The following is a 16,761-nucleotide window of genomic DNA, read 5'->3' on the forward strand; positions in this document are numbered from 1 at the left end:
GCGACGTGCCTTTGGGAGGGGGCGTGGCCTCCCTCTGCCTTACAGCGGAGCGAAAAAAAAAAAAAAAAAAGACTGTGCAGCTGTTCCAGGAAACAGCGCTGTTTAGTAATTTGGGCTATGAAACGCACAAAATGTGGACTCTTTCAAACTTATAGGTACTGTAGGCTATTGGAAATGGTGGAACTTTCACTAGTTATGGAGGATCAGAACAGGGAAAAACGAAAAGTAAAAATGACTGAAAAGGCTGTTGAAGAGCACAAGACTAAATAAGTTAATGCACAAGCTATCTCAAATAACAAGCATGGAAAAACAAATTGAGCAATTAATGGAAGATGATGACAATGTGGACATTGTAAAAAATAAATTACGTGTCGACTTCACCGGTTTGCAGCAAGAGTTTTCTGACCTAAATTTTAGTTTGCAACAATTTATGGCAGAGGGAGAATTCTTGGAAAATAATAAGAATTGGTTTGATCCTAAAATTAAGTCAATGAATGATTTCTTCTGGAAATGTGAGGAATGGATGAAAGAAGTCATGAAACGCATTGAGCAGGCAGAAGATATTAAGTCTACATCTTCAAAAGTGACCACTAAACGGAGAAGTAGACTAGGATCACAATCTGGAAGTGTGTCATCATCATCTTCCTCAATCAGAATGAAGGCAGAAATGGATCGTGCAGCATTACAGGCAAAGGCTAAAGCTTTAAGGGAGAAGTTGGCCATAGAAAAGGAAGAAGCAGATAGGCATGCACAAAAAAGATGCAGAGAGGTTTTACTGCAAGCAGAAGAAAAACGCCACGAAGCAGAGTTTGAAGCCGAACAAAAAAGAATGGAAGCAGCAATAAAAGCCAGAAAAGAAATGCAGGCTATGGAGACTGCTCTCGCTGAGTCAGATGCAAAAATGGAAGTTTTGCAAAAATATGAATATACACAAGCGGACAGTGTTTTTGTTACTGATGCACAGATTGGTAAAACAGAAGTGATGAATGTCTTTCAACCACCATTACTTGATTACTCCGCTGCCAATGATGAACACTACGAACAGCCAGCCACAGCTATAAGAACATCACCCGCTCAGAAAGTCGAAGTCAATAATGAACCAGTGCTTGATAATTTATGCAAAGCCATCTCTCAGCAAGCCAATGTCACAGAATACCTTGTGAAGAATCACAAAGCATCATTACTTCCTGATCTCCACATTCCAATATTCAAGGGAGACCCACTTGAGTATAAATCCTTTATTAGATCTATCGAACACGGTGTTGAAGGCTGCACTGATGATGATCGTGACCGCCTGCAATTTTTGCTGCAGTACACAAGTGGCCAACCACAGGAGTTGGTTAAGAGCTGTATTCACATGGAACCATCAACTGGTTATGCTAAAGCCAAACAAATGCTAAAGGAATTTTTTGGTGACGACTACAAGATAGCAGAAGCCTACATAAAGAAAGCCTTGGATTGGCAAACAATCAGGTCAGAAGATGGGGTTGCATTGCAGGCATTTGCGTTGTTTCTTACAGGCTGCTCCAACACTATGAAAGATATTAGCTACATGGAAGACTTGGACAACACAGCTAACATAAAAGCACTTGTTAACAAGCTTCCTTACAAGCTTAAAGAAAGTTGGAGAAGATCTGCTTGTGACATACGAGAAAAGACAAAGAAAAGAGCAAGTTTCCAAGACTTGGTTGACTTTGTCACCAAACAAGTTAAATATATGTTACATCCGCTGTATGGAAACTTAGAAACTACCACAAGCATAAAAGATCAAGTTTGACAGAAACCAAAACCCCAATATTCTCAAACATTCAAACCCAAGAAGGTATTCACAACAGCCATTGTGCCCCCCAGAACTGAAAACAGAGGCAATACAGATAGTGACAAACAGGTAACAATGAAACCGAAACCTTTAACTGTGGACGCAAACAGTAAACCTTGTGTTTTTTGCAAAGGCGAGCATCACAACCTCACGGTCTGCAGAAAACTCAAGAGCAAGTCACATAAAGATAAGATTGACTTTTTGAAAAGCAAAGGTCTGTGTTTCGCATGTTTAAAACATGGTCACATGAGTAGTAGCTGTAAAGAAAAGATCCAATGTCAAGAATGCTCTCGACTCCCGCATTGCTACACAAAGATTCACAAGAAGAATCACTGATACAAAGTTGCGAACAACAATCTATCTCAAATGCTCTTGTACAAACCACTGAAACATTCAGCGTCACTGGGGCCGGTAAGGATGATTGTGTTTTATCAATCATTCCAGTGTGTGTCAAAGCACAAAAGGGAACCAGGATAGTGGTTACGTACGCATTTCTGGACCCTGGTAGCTCTGCTACTTTTGCTACAGAGACACTGATAAGTCAGCTTAACATGCATGGATGCAATACAAGCATCTCATTGCGAACAATGGGAAATGAATCTGTGGTGAACACCTGTATTGTGACTGGACTGGAAATCAGCAGCCTTGAAGGCATGCAGTTTATCGAACTTCCAGAGGTGTATGCACAAGATAACATCCCATTAACCAAAGACAATATTCCCCACCAAGAGGATATTATCAGCTGGCCTCACCTAAAGGAGGTGAAACTTCCCACTATAGAGGCAGAGATTGGATTGCTCATTGGAGCAAATGTTCCCAAGGCGATGGAGCCATTGCAAGTGGTTGACAGCGTGGATGATGGACCGTATGCCGTGAGAACAATATTAGGCTGGACAGTGAATGGGCCTCTGAAAGGTGGAAGCGAAATGGACTCAGACAAACTGACAGAAGTTACTGCAAATAGAATCTCGGTGGCCAGGCTAGAGGAGCTCTGGCAACTGCAGTTCAAGCAGGACTTTCCTGATGCTGGACAAAATGAAGACATTGAGATGTCCAAGGATGATCACCAGTTTATCAACATGGTGTCCCAATCATTGAAACTTGTGGATGGTCATTACACTGTCTGCCTTCCTGTGAGGAACCAATCGTTGTATATTCCAAACAACAGAACTGTCGCTGAGCAACGTGTGTTGAACTTACGAAAAAGATTCTCCAGAGACATCAAGTATTACGGAGAGTATGTCGCTTTCATGGATGACATCATCAAAAAGGGCTATGCAGTGAAGCTTGACAGTGATGGTAACAAGACAAATGATGGGCATACATGGTATTTACCCCACCATGGAGTGAGACATCCAGTTAAGCAAAGGCTGCGTGTTGTCTTTGATTGTGGTGCAAGTTTTCAAGGAGCGTTGCTGAACCAACAACTCCTGCAGGGACCGGACCTCACAAGCTCTCTGGTGGGAGTCCTCCTGAGGTTTCGCCAAGACGCTGTGGCGGTTATGGCTGATGTGGAGGCCATGTTCCATCAGGTGAGGGTCAGCGAAGAAGATACAGATCTATTCAGGTTCCTTTGGTGGCCTGAAGGGAACTACAATCAGGAGCTTGTTGAACACAAGATGTTGGTCCACATCTTTGGTGCAACATCTTCACCAAGTGTGGCAACTTCTGCATTACAACAATGTGCAAAGGATTTTGAAGAGGAATTTGGACAGGAAGCTGTCGAGACAGTCAAGAAAAACTTTTACGTCGATGACTGTCTTATGTCAACTACTGATGAAGACACAGCAATTAAACTTTGCACTGAGGTGAGAAGCATGTTGGCTAAAGGTGGATTTCGTCTCACAAAATGGTCAAGCAACAGCCGGAAGTTGTTAAACTTGATTCCTGAAGACGAAAGAGCTCATGGATTTAAAGACCTAGACTTGGATGACTGTAGTTTGCCGATTGAGAGAGCACTGGGAATTCAGTGGTGTGCTGAATCAGATCAGTTCAAGTTCAAGATCAACCTCAAAGATCGACCATACACAAGGAGAGGCCTGCTCTCTCTTGTCAGCTCTATCTTTGACCCTCTGGGCTTTATAGCTCCGGTGACACTGCCTGCAAAAGGAATTCTCCAAGATCTCTGTAGGCAGAAATACAGCTGGGATGAAGACCTGCCAGATCAGGTTGTAAAAATCTGGAAAGGGTGGACCTCAAGTTTACAACAACTGGAGGAGTTTGTAGTTGACAGATGCATCAAGAAAAGGCAGTTAGGTAAAACAGTTTTTGCACAGCTACATCACTTTTCTGATGCAAGCGAAGATGCCTATGGTATAACAAGTTATCTACTGCTTCGCAATGCATCTGGAGAAACTCAATGCACACTGGTGATGGCTAAAGCAAGGTTCGCGCCATTGAAGTCTCCAACTATCCCAAGAATGGAACTTACTGTGGCCACAGTCTCAGTCAAGATGGACAAGCTTCTCAAAAAAGAGCTTGAGCTTGAACTTCAAGATTCAATCTTCTGGACTGACAGCACGGCTGTGCTAAAGTACTTGAACAGTGAAAACACAAGATTCAAGACTTTCGTTTCAAACAGAATCTCAGCAATCTTGGATCACTCTCAGACCTCTCAGTGGAGATATGTCAATACCAACTTGAATCCTGCTGATCATGTGTCAAGAGGACAGACTGTGGAAGCATTTCTGAAGAAAGAAAGTTGGCTTTCAGGGCCAAGTTTCTTGCTCAGCAAACAAGAGCAGTGGCCCAAGAATCCAGACCCTGGAATGCTTGATGGTGATGACCCAGAGGTCAAAAGAGGGGCTCAAGCACATGTCATTCAGGTTGAAGAGTTCAAAAATGTGATGGACCAATTGATTACCTACTACTCATCTTGGACAAAGTTAAAACGTGCAGTTGCCTGGTTTCTGAAGTTTAAAGATCTGCTTAAGGAGCTGAAAGCAAAGAGAAAAGAAGGAAACACAATAAATGATGAAAGCAGAGTGAATCTGTTCAAGAAAGCTTTCAGCGGAACACATCTCGTCTGCCAAAATTTAAATGAAGCAGAAACTGAAATTGTGAAGTACTGTCAAAAGAAAAGTTTCAAAGAAGACTTGACAATGCTAAAAGAACATCAAAAGGTAAAAAAAAAGCAGTTCACTCTACAAGTTGAATCCAGTACTACATGAGGGAGTCATAAGAGTTGGAGGCAGGCTGAGCCGTGCGGCAATGCCAGACGATTGCAAGCAGCCAGTCATCTTGCCAAAGGAATCGCATATCACAAAGCTTGTGATGAGACACGTTCATGACTTAACAATTCATGCCGGAAGGAATCACATGTTGGCTCAATTGCGTCAAAGATTCTGGATACCTGGAGCGAATGGAGCCATCAGGAAGTTCTTGTCAAAGTGCGTACCCTGTAAAAGGTTACATGGAACTACTGGCAAGCAGCTCATGGCAGATCTACCAGAATGCAGAGTCCTGCCTGACGATCCTCCATTCACAAGAGTGGGCGTCGACTACATTGGCCCGTTCTTGGTGAAAAGAGAAAAACACAAGTGAAGAGATACGGAGTCATCTTTACATGTCTCGCTATACGGGCGGTACATCTAGAAGTCGCATCTTCACTAGACACAGATACGGGTCTCAACGCAATTAGGAGATTCCTTGCAAGAAGAGGACAAGTCAAAGAAATCTACTCCGATAATGGAACCAACTTTTGGTCAGCTGACAGTGAGTTGAGGAAGTCATTCAAAGAATGGAACACCAGTAAGATTGCAGATACTTTGCAACAGAAGGGTGTCCAATGGCACTTTAATCCTCCGTCTGGTTCTCACCATGGAGGAAGCTGGGAGCGGCTGATACGCTCAGTAAGAAAGGTTCTTAACATCACAGTGAAGGAACAGGTGCTTGATGAAGAAGGTGTCCATACCTTGCTGTGTGAAGCTGAGGCAGTCATAAACACCAGGCCCATCACAAAGGCCTCTTCAGACCTCAATGATTTAGAGGCCTTAACACCCAACCACCTGTTGTTACTGAAGGTGAAACCAGAGTTACCACCAGGTGTGTTCAACAAAGATGACCAGTACGCTAACCGCAGATGGAGACAAGTACAATATCTTGCAGATGTCTTCTGGAAACGCTGGTGCAAGGAATACCTGACACAGCTCCAAGAACGTCAACGATGGTGTACACCTGGAAGAAACTTCTGTGTTGGTGATGTGGTTCTAATAGTGGATGACACCTCACCCAGGAATTCATGGCCACTGGGAAGAATATTGAAAGTCCTGCCCGACAAAAAGGGCCTTGTTCGTCAGGTGAAAGTAAAGACCAAGACCAACGAACTGTGGCGTCCGATAACTAAGCTTTGTCTTCTTCAAGAAACCCAGGAAACTTGAACTGTGCTGGAACCAAGCTCTACATTGGATGAGAAGTGAATGATAATGGACTAGATCCTAAGCCAAGTTTTCAACAGAACAAAGAACAAGAAGTTTTATTTAGTTTGTTATAGCATGTGGGCTCCTTTTGATTTAAGTTGATGGTTTTGAGTAATTGTTTCAAAAAACTTTGATAACAATTAGGGGCCGGTAATGTAGGAGCCATATTGCTCATTGTTCTAATTTTATGGTTGTTAGAAATAATTTTGGTTGAATGGTCTGGGAGTGGGAGGGGCGTATGGAGTCAACGTGGTATTAGTTAAAATCGAATGAGAGTGGAGCCAAGTGGTTTTGGCCTGTTTTAACGTTGATTTATAACTTAAGACTGATGTCCTCACCTCCATGCCAGCGGCTCTCCCTGCACTGTGGCCTCCTAATGCTAGTTTTAGTTAACAAGAAATTAGAAATGAAAACTAACAAGAATTTAAACAAAAAATATATTCATATTTCTAAAAAAAAACGGAATTTAAAAAAAATCATGTGGAAAACAAAGAATTTTTGTTTTTACAAAATTTGTGCAATGTAAACCATTTTAATTCACGAGAACAGAATATATTTTATTCATTAAATGTTTGAGTTTGGTGAAGATTGTTAATTTTTTCTTAAAATAAACAATTGGCCATTTGTCAAGATATTTTGCATTATGTTTTCTTATTCTGTATATGCAAAGACCAAGGTGTGTATTGTATGTAACTGAATCAAAGAAAATACTGACCATTAGCAGTAATTTACATGTGAACACTCAGAAAAATCTTTCACCGATTCAAATCCACTCCACTACCAAACAACAATCTGCATTAGCATTTAGCCCATTAGCAAAAAGGTAACAGTAAAATAAGCTTGTGGCTTACCAATTCCATCACCGAACTAGTGTCAGGACTCCTAAGGCAGTCAGTACAGCAGCAGCAGCACAGATCTTTTTTCAATAAAAATCTGTATCTGCTGGTCAAACGTGGCTTCTCTAACACGAGAGAAAGCTAACTACACTTGAGCATACACGTTTTTCAAGGCTGATCTGATTGGCTGTTAGTTCTGTAGCGATATGTCAAATGATTCATTTAGTGCAATCAGATTTTTACAATTTCTGCCTAATCGTCTTTCTTTTAAACAAATAAACAAACCTTTTTTATTTATATTATTTTAGATCCACTTAGTTTTTAATAATCTTTTGATTTAATTACCAAATTATCAATGTCTTGCTTATAAATTTATAATCAATCATATTCTAATTTAATTTAGTACAATCAGTTTTTTAACCTGGGTTACAAAGTCAATCTGGGCAACATCACAGCATACTTATGTTCCTCCATTAAGAATAGACAGGCACTCTGTCGACTCAGTTGTTGATAAAAGTGCTATTTGGACTTCATACACATGCCCAAAGTGTTCATTTCATTGATTCGCTCAATCGTTAGTTAGAGGGTGCAGGGCTGCCAAGTTTCAGAAAATGACAAGAGTGAGACTTTAGTGACCTGATGCGTTCCGGCGAAAAAAATGTGACTTTGGCCTGTTTTAACGTTGATTTATAACTTAAGACTGATGTCCTCATCTCCATGCCAGCGGCTCTCCCTGCACTGTGGCCTCCTAATGCTAGTTTTAATGAACAAGAAATTACAAATGAAAACTAACAATAATTTTGACAAAATACATTTATTTGTCAATATTTCATTTCAACCAACTCTCCATCATTTAGCTGCGGACATGTCTCGTGTTGTAGGTGTTTGTCACAGATTTTGATACCTTGATGACAGAGGCAGGGGGCTCCCACTTATAACACTGTGGCCCAAGGCAGTGCTACCTTTACCTCAGCTCTCCTTGTCTGCAACAAAAAGGAGGTCATTAAAAAGCAAATCATGTAAAAAACATTAAAACATCAAGTGATTGTTCATTAAATGATTGTCTTATTTGTTATTGAGGTAACACACTCATATTAATTAAAATCCTACTTTAAGCAGTGTTTGAACGCCTCATTTCACACAGTTTAGACAATAATATCCTTTACAAGATAAATCGTTACTGCTTTGGTTACATTAGGCCTGGGTGATATGGACCAATATTCATATCTCTATATTTTTCCTCAAAATGGTGTTGCAACCTGAATACATATTTCTAATTTATTTTATTTATTACATTTTCCTTAATCTTATAGGTTGAATGTCACTAAGGTCATTCTCATGCTATTTTGATTTTTAATAACAAAATATTATTTATTTTCTGACTGGTCGTTAAGGGGAAGTGACGTCTTTATAGGTAAAAGAAGCGAAGAAGAAGGGTAGAAAAAAAGTGTGTTCAACGGACCGTGCTATTCTTGTATTGTGAACTCCAACGGAAGAAAAATAAAGAAGACTGCCAAACCAATGATCAGGAGTGGTCATTCTAAGGGGACAACATAAAAACTGGTGTTCCCGCCCGGCCAGAGTGTTCACTACGTTGCAAGAAAATCGACCGTCAAGAAAAACAAGGAAGTGGAGTTGTCGTTAGCTGCAAACAGTTAGCTGCTAACCGGACTGAGCTGCTAATCAAGCCATACAGACGTCACAGTGCGGTGAAGGTAAACGTTTTTCATCATGTCGAAAGCTCAAGAGATGTCATCTGACTGGGAGAGTACTTTGGCAGTGATAAAGGACACATTTTTGACATCAACAGCACTGAAATTGAATGATGTCTGTACAGCACTGGGCCTTGAAGTGAATGTGAGTGACAAACACATACCCCGCAAAATAAGGAGGCAAATCCTTAATTATATTGAGGATGAAGATGTAATTTCAAGAGAGGATCAGGGAATGTCACTTTTACTTCAGCTAAATGACGCTATCGATGAGTTTAGAGAGGAGTCTGCTGACGGTGTGGGGTCTGAACTTTCAAAAGGAGGTAAACAGCACCATCAAGGGGGCCAAAGGCGAACTACACCCTGTCCCATGTACGATCAAGGCAATGGTGTTTTCACCCCAAACACAGCTCCAGTAGTTGGCCAAAATGTCTCTTTTGTCCATCCATTGTACAGGAGAGATTTAAAAATAATTGGACAAATTGGAGAACCAAACCAAAAGGATAAATTAACCCTCTCAAGTTTAAAAAGACAAATTCAAAAAGCACTGCAGAAAGGCTATAATGAGGGAGAAGTTGTTGAAGCAGTCATTCAAGCTATAGCTCCAGGAACTAAACTAAAGAGCTGCCTTGAAACCAGAGTTGATTTGACATTGCAATCCCTGAGACAAATATTGAGGACTCATTACATTGAAAAGGATGCTAGAGAGCTGTACCACACCCTCACTTGTGCAGTTCAGGAACCCAGGGAAATGCGTTTGCAGTTTTTAATGCGAGCTATGGACCCAAGACCACAGATTGAATTTGCTTCACAGAGTTGAGTCTGGTTTGAAGTACAGTGCAGAGCTGATACAAAATCATTTTTTTCCAGACAGTATTGACTGGCCTCCTCGATGACACCATTCGAACCGACATGAAGCCACACCTCCAAAAATCCAGAGTGACAGATGAAGTCCTCTTGGAGAAGGTAACGGCAGCATACAGTCTTGAAATGGAAAGAAAGTCCAAAATATCATCAATGACAAAAGGAAAAGCAGTTCGAGTGGCTGTGATTAGTGACGAAAAAGAGGAAGGCGAACCTGTGCTTCAACCAAACAAGAACAAACAGACTGAGACGAACAAACGAGATACGCTGATGGAAAAGGTCGACCAAGGCAACAAAGCCATTTGTGACGCTATCCAAAACCTCACTACACACATTGCAAGCCTTCAACAGACCCCTCACACTCGACCAACCTGGGTGGGCGATCAGCAAAACAGTAAATAAAGACCACGGCCAAAGACTACAGGGTACAAACAGTGCCCACAATGCAAACTCTCCAATGTCGATGGGAAGTGTGGACACTGTTACAAGTGTGGCAGTGCAGAACACTGGGCGTCAGGTTGTCGAATGAAAAAGGTTTTAGCCAGCACAAACAAAATTGTAACCCAGCATAATCCTTCAATTAACATGGAAAAAACTGACGATTTCAGTCTGGGAACATCACTCACCAGTGAGCAGCGGCAGGCGGCGAAGCTGGTAGGGAAGAGGTGCCATGTCCGAGCTACTTTGGGAGGAGTTGACACAACAGTACTGTGGGACACTGGTTCACAGGTATCAATAGTGGGGGTGGACTGGAAAAGGAAGTACCTGTCAGCTGTTGAAGTGAAACCAGTAAAAGAGATGCTTGGAGATGGATCACTAGAGCTCTCAGCTGCAAATGGAACCGACATACCATATGAAGGATGGATGGAGATTGAAACCACCCCGTCCAAAGATGCAGTGGCTGGCATGAGCGACAAACCTGTCTTGGTTCCTGTCCTGGTATCTAGCAGTAACATTGAACGCCCCATCGTTGGCTTTAATGTTAATGAGGAATTAGCACTGACAAATGACACCAATGGAGACTGTGCACCTTCAGGTCACATGATAAAGAGACTGTGTTCGGCATTGGATGTAGGATGTAAGACAGCCAGAGTTATTTTATCTATTCTGATGCAACAATAATCTGACAACCAGCCTCATATTGCCAGAGTGGGCAGACAACCAGTGACTATTCCAAAGAACAAGGTGATAGCAGTGCAGTGTGGCCGACTAAACAAGAATGTCTTGAGCGCATCACACGTAGTGTTTGAGCCTAATCTACAGGTGCCATGGCCAACAGGCTTAGCAGTTAGGGAACAGCTAATTCAGCTCCCTCCTGAAGATAGTGGTAAAATTGAGGTGACTGTTGAAAATGTGACTAACCACGACATTGTGATTTGCATTCGCATTACACTTGGCCTGTTACATAGTGTTGAAGCCATCTACCCACTACAGAAAGAGACAGCTGAGCAGCAGGAACCTCAAGCTCCAGATAACTCTGTTACCCCGCCACCACAGCAGTCAAGTACAGAACAACACACTGAGCCCTGGGACCCACCTGTGGATCTGAGCCACTTGACACACGACCAACAACAGCAGGTACAACAAATGCTCAGAGAGGAATGTGATGTTTTTTCAAAGGATGACTGGGATACAGGGTGCATTAAAGATTTGGAGATGGAAATACAGTTAAAAGATGAGGTACCTGTCCAAAAGACATATTAGGCAATACCCCGACATCTCTACCAAGAGATGAAAGCTCACATACAAGATTTACTCCATCAAGGCTGGATCCAGAAATCCCATTCATCATACTCTTCATCAGTAGTCTGTGTTAGGAAGAAAGATAGGACACTACGGCTATGTATAGATTACAGACTGCTGAATGAGAGAAAACAGCCTGACCGTCATCCAATTCCGAGGATCCAGGAGATTCTGGATAACTTGGGAGGCAACTCATGGTTAACCGTGCTAGATCAAGGAAAGGCTTACCATCAGGGTTTGATGAGCAAGAAGAGCAGATCCTGCACTGCATTTATAACACCCTGGGGTCTGTATGAGTGGGTGAGGATCCCGTTCGGGCTCACAAACGCCTCAGCCTGCTTTCAGCGCTACATGGAGGGATGCCTGGGAGACTTAAGAGATGAGGTATGTGTCCCATACTTGGTTGATGTCATTGTATTCTGTTCCAGCTTCAGCTAGCACGTGGAAAGTGTGAGACAAGTACTCAGACGACAGAGTAAATGTGGCATTAAGTTGAGGCCAAAAAAATGTGACTTTTTTAAACGTGAGGTCTGTTATGTAGGTCGAGTAATTTCTGCAGAGGGATATAAAATGAACCCCAAGGAGATAGAAGCAGTTCAAGCTCTGAAACAGGAGACACCAGCTACAGTGCGGGAGCTGAGGAAATTGATGGGATTTCTTTGCTATTACAGGTCTTATATCCCAGATTTTTCAAGAATAGCAAAACCTCTTTATGAACTGTTAACAAAGCCCAAATCTGACCAGAAACAGACCCAAAGGAAAAAGGGGGTTAGCCGCAAAGCTACTCGGTTGTCACCATCTCACCCAGTTCAGTGGACAGATCGCCACAAGGAGATAGTAAATAAAATTGTGGATCAGCTGACAAATCCACCAGTAATAGCATATCCAGACTTGGAAAAACCCTTTGTGCTCCATGTGGATGCCTCAGAGAATGGCCTGGGGACGGTATTGTACCAACATCAAAATGGTGTTCTCAGAGTGATTGCATATGGTTCAAGGACACCAACAACTGCAGAGAAGAATTACAAGTTACACTCTGGTGAATTAGAATTCCTTGCATTGAAATGGGCCATAACCGAGCGCTTCCGTGATGACCTGTTCCATGCGTTTTAGTTTTCCAAGCAGGATACACCATGATCAGGGAAGGGAGTTTGAAAAAACCTTGTTCCGAAAGCTCGAGGAGCATCCCTTAGAGGAAAGTGGAGAGAGAGGCACTGGAGCCCCAGCTGTTGAATCTAAGGGTGAGCAGAGTGGGACTGAAACGTGGAAGGAACGGTCGAGGAGAGTCCGACAGCCCAAGCGCGTCTTTACCTATGACCAGCTCGGCCAGCCAACCTTCCAGCCCCTCAAAACTTGCCATGTTGGTGTGGGAGAGTCGTCAGACAACGGACGGGACTTGTCGACCAGACCATCATTCATGTATCCTTTTTCACCATAATTAGGTATCAGGTGCAGGCCTAGGGAATTTAATTAGTTATAGTTCAATTTAAAGACAAGTTCTAGTTTTTGGTGGTATGGTAATGGACACACATTAGAGAATATCTAAACAGGTATATGCATATTTATTTACTTAATGAGCGCAGAAATGGGGGTATTATAGTATTAAGTTTTATTAGTTTACATTGTAGTGTCGCATTTACAGTAGTGAAAGAAACTGTACGCACATATAATAGAGCTCTTAGGGTTTCATGGCGTTAACATGTGTTTTCACATGAAATTGGGTAAATATGGTATTTTCCTTGTCCTATTTGTGAAGATTTGGGGGGCCCACCAATACTTCCATGGAGGATTCACCCAGCAATACTGATGGACTTCGGGGTCTTGTATTACAGCCATGTGACACTTTAGCATGATGAGAAGGAAGACAACTGACTCTTGAAATAGTACAGCCTAACTATCCTGTAATATGTGATGTGTGTTATAATTACCTGTTTATTCACCTTCTACCAGATGTTTTACTGTTAAGGAGGAGTAAATGTTTGGAACCATTTTTTTTTTTTTAGTGAGGGAGGGTTTTGCAACCTGAATATACAGTATATTTCTATTTTATTTTATTTATTACATTTTCCCTAATCTTATAGGTTAAATGTCACTAAGGTCATTCTCATGCTATTTTGATTTTTAATAACAAAATATTATTTATTTTCGGACTGGCCGTTAAGGGGAAGTGACGTCATTGTATGTAAAAGAAGCGAAGAAGGGTAGAAAAAAGTGTGTACAACGGACGGTGCTATTCTCGTATTGTGAACTCCAACGGAAGAAAAATAAAGAAGGCTGCCAAACCAATGATCAGGAGTGGTCATTCCAAGGGGGCAACAATGGCAATAGGCGATAAAAACCATTTATTTATTTTTATCAATAGTTTTATAAGAAAAACAACAAAGGGTCAAAGTCAGTGGAGAAAAATGCCACAAAGACCCTTTTATTAATGACTAGCAGCAAAATAACATTTTGTGTCACTTGTTGTAAACAACCCCGGTTGATTGATGGTCTGACTCTCAAACTGATGGTTCACTTTCTTTTAATTATAACTTTCATTTCCTTTAGTGAACGCACCGTAAGAGCTATAAAGAAAAACAATACAAATACAATTACTCTTACAGTGTGAAACCTTGCATTTTTAACAGCTTATTCAACAATATTTTAACTTCTGTGCACCTTACACATGTTTTTCCAAAGTTATATTCATTAACAATACATTAGCACCTTCTAGTGGACAAATGAGGCAAGAACACACTCACATGTGTTAATCATCCAATCAAAAAATGCTCCGTAAAATATAACACAAACAAAAATACCATGAAACAATAAAGTCACACACAAACCTTGATCCCTCATCAACCAGGTGCTATCTGTACAAGTATGCTTCACTTTCAACCGCATTCATTACGTTAAACACCCTTCTTTTCTCTCCGTCTCCGACGCATGAGGAGCGCTGCGTGCAGTCCAAACACTTCCTTATAATTTCCGTCACTTCAGTCTAAACAGGAAGTAAGGCATAAATTCCTTCAAAGTAAAACTATAAACTCAGTTTCAGTATAAACATGTTTAAACAAAATAAAAGCTTTTCAAGTCATTTACACTTGTGACTTTTTCCTTCATTAAGGCTGAAATGTGATTAAATTATGTAGTGTTGCTTTTTTCAGGGCAGCTCTGAGTTGTTGAAAGTAGTTTTTAATGTAAATCACATTCAGAAAACTCTGAGTATCTCATTCCTAAACGCGAGGTATGTTCTTTTCTGAGTATGTTACCATGGCAACATTGTCCGTGAACTAAATGGCAGGTTTTATCAAAGAAACCCTGGGTTTCTACCTGGCTCCGCCCACCTGAACACTGTTTCTGAACACTTTAATAAACCTTAACACTTTTCTCTGAAACACATTAGTAACATCACACACCACAGACGTGCTCACATCAATACTAATGTTGTGTTGCTTTACGCCGTTACTTACTGTTTAGTTTGTGTTCTTGTTGTTTGTTTGCTGCCTGGGGTGTGTTTCTGTAACAGAGTGGGATGTCCTTTCTACGGAACAGCTTTGATGATGCTCTCCAGGATTGGCTGCCAGCAGGAGAAGTGGTGGGCAACCCTGATTGGCTGAGGAGGATTACACCACTTTTGAAAAGACCAGCGCAACTGTCAGTCGAGGTTCACCAACCTTGGCAGCAGCAGCATCTTTGTTCGTCTAGAAACTCTGTCTCCGAATTTGTTTGTTAAGCTTGGTATCTTTATTATATAGTGCACTTTATTTTTGCCTTCTCTTATATTCTGAGTTCCTGCGTTTTGTGCAGTTTTTTCGTTGTTTGCCATATTCTTGTTTATTGTATGTTTTACCTGCGGGGCAGGCCTCTTTTTGTTAAAGAATAAATTTGTGTTCATTTTGGAACCCGTTGTCGGTGGTTTTTGCAGACCGAGTTTTATTTTTCGATTACGTTTTTATGTTGCGTCCTGGAGCTCCTAGACTGGGGCGTAACAATTGTCACAAGAAATTTTTTGTCCCAGTCCAGCTCTGACGACTTTGTGTAACTCTCCGTCACACTGATTTAGGTTTATTTTTCAGGAGACTGTTCTGCCTCTCATAAAACAGCAGATATGCTGAAGTTCTTCGCTGGTAGAGGACATCCTGCATGGGTGTTTCTGTCACAACGTTGTCGTCATATGTGAGCCAAGATTCTGAGCTTTGGCGCCGCTGCCGGTTCACTCCATCACAGATGTAATGGCCATAATTAAGCGAGGGTCCCAGATGACTGACAATGCTGACGAGAGAATATTGAACCGATTTTGTTGCATTATTGCAGAATTTTTTAGGAATCTCCAGGTTTGGTGCCAAATAAATAGCTCTTTTCTCCTTTACTGTGTTGTTATCTTGGGTGGTAAAGCGCTGCAGCTGTAGAATCAGCACGTTAGGGAGTGATTTGAATATGGCCTTCTGAGAAGACTCATGGGATCCACAGTTACATGAAAACTCAACACATCCCCCTTTCAGGTACTCTCGGAGACACCCGTCTGCTGAGTCGCTGGCCGTCAACTTCAGAATCAAACAGATGCAGTCTTCAATATTCTTTGACTCTGAACCACATCCCGAGCAGGTCCTGATGTTTATCATCTGGAAACTGATGTGAGCATCAACTGGGCAGGAGTAAAGAGTGTTCAAAGCAGAAGATAAATCCTGCATTTCAGATTTAGAAGACCGCAGTATGTCAAACACACATATCATAAATTCATGTGTATCCTTTTGGTCGTCGTCACTGAATTCTTTGTTGAAGTCAGCAACAGTTTGTTTAAAGTCCGACAGGATATTTTTTTTTTTAAAATCAGGTTCGAACTGGCAGTTTACAATGTTCAGTATTTGCTGGAAATGCACTGAACAAGGATGTTGGCCCCACACACGTTTCTGTCTGTAGATCTCATCAATGAATTTTTCCAGTGTGAGGAGAGCTTGCATTGCCGCATTCATGTAACAAGTGAAAAGCAGGTTTGGCAGCCCTAAGTGGGTGAAGGAAGTTGTTAGAGGAAAGTGTCCCTCTGAAATACACAAAGTCTCCTGGCTGTCATTGAGGCTGATGGTGCTGAAACTCCCACTTAGTTGGTTGTAGGTAGTGGGTAAACACACTGACATATGAATAATGTAGAACTCCTCATTTAGCTCAGGAGAAGGTTGATCCTTAGTGTCCACCAACTTCTCATCTGAAGTGGGTGTGGCTTCCGTTTCATGCCCCCAGAAAAACTTCTTTAAGTTTTTCAAAAATCTTCTTAACCACCTCCCAATTTGTATCCCCTTTTGTTTTAATCGGCAGTACAGACCGACCAGTAAAGAAAACATCTTTGCAAAGTAGTTTTGACACATCTTGCTCAAAACCTCTGAAGTTCA

The 16,761-nt window shown here is 41.5% G+C and overlaps 1 protein-coding gene across 1 annotated transcript; it reads right to left on the reverse strand.

The window, feature by feature from the left end:
* Positions 1-7,996: 7,996 nt before the first annotated feature.
* Positions 7,997-16,761, reverse strand: LOC114477121 (ubiquitin carboxyl-terminal hydrolase 29-like). Its single transcript, XM_028469234.1, has 2 exons — positions 14,845-16,761; positions 7,997-8,056 (listed from the first exon to the last, which is right to left on the reverse strand). The coding sequence occupies exon 1, from the start codon at positions 16,735-16,737 to the stop codon at positions 15,424-15,426; it is 1,314 nt and encodes a 437-aa protein (XP_028325035.1). The 5' UTR covers positions 16,738-16,761; the 3' UTR covers positions 7,997-8,056; positions 14,845-15,423.

The sequence above is a fragment of the Gouania willdenowi genome, chromosome 15 (genome assembly GCF_900634775.1).
Source record: "Gouania willdenowi chromosome 15, fGouWil2.1, whole genome shotgun sequence".
Taxonomy (NCBI): domain Eukaryota; kingdom Metazoa; phylum Chordata; class Actinopteri; order Blenniiformes; family Gobiesocidae; genus Gouania; species Gouania willdenowi.

Bases quoted from the DNA above. Each gene is read 5' to 3' on its own strand.
- LOC114477121 (XM_028469234.1), bottom strand. From the start codon at position 16,737: ATGTGTCAAAACTACTTTGCAAAGATGTTTTCTTTACTGGTCGGTCTG.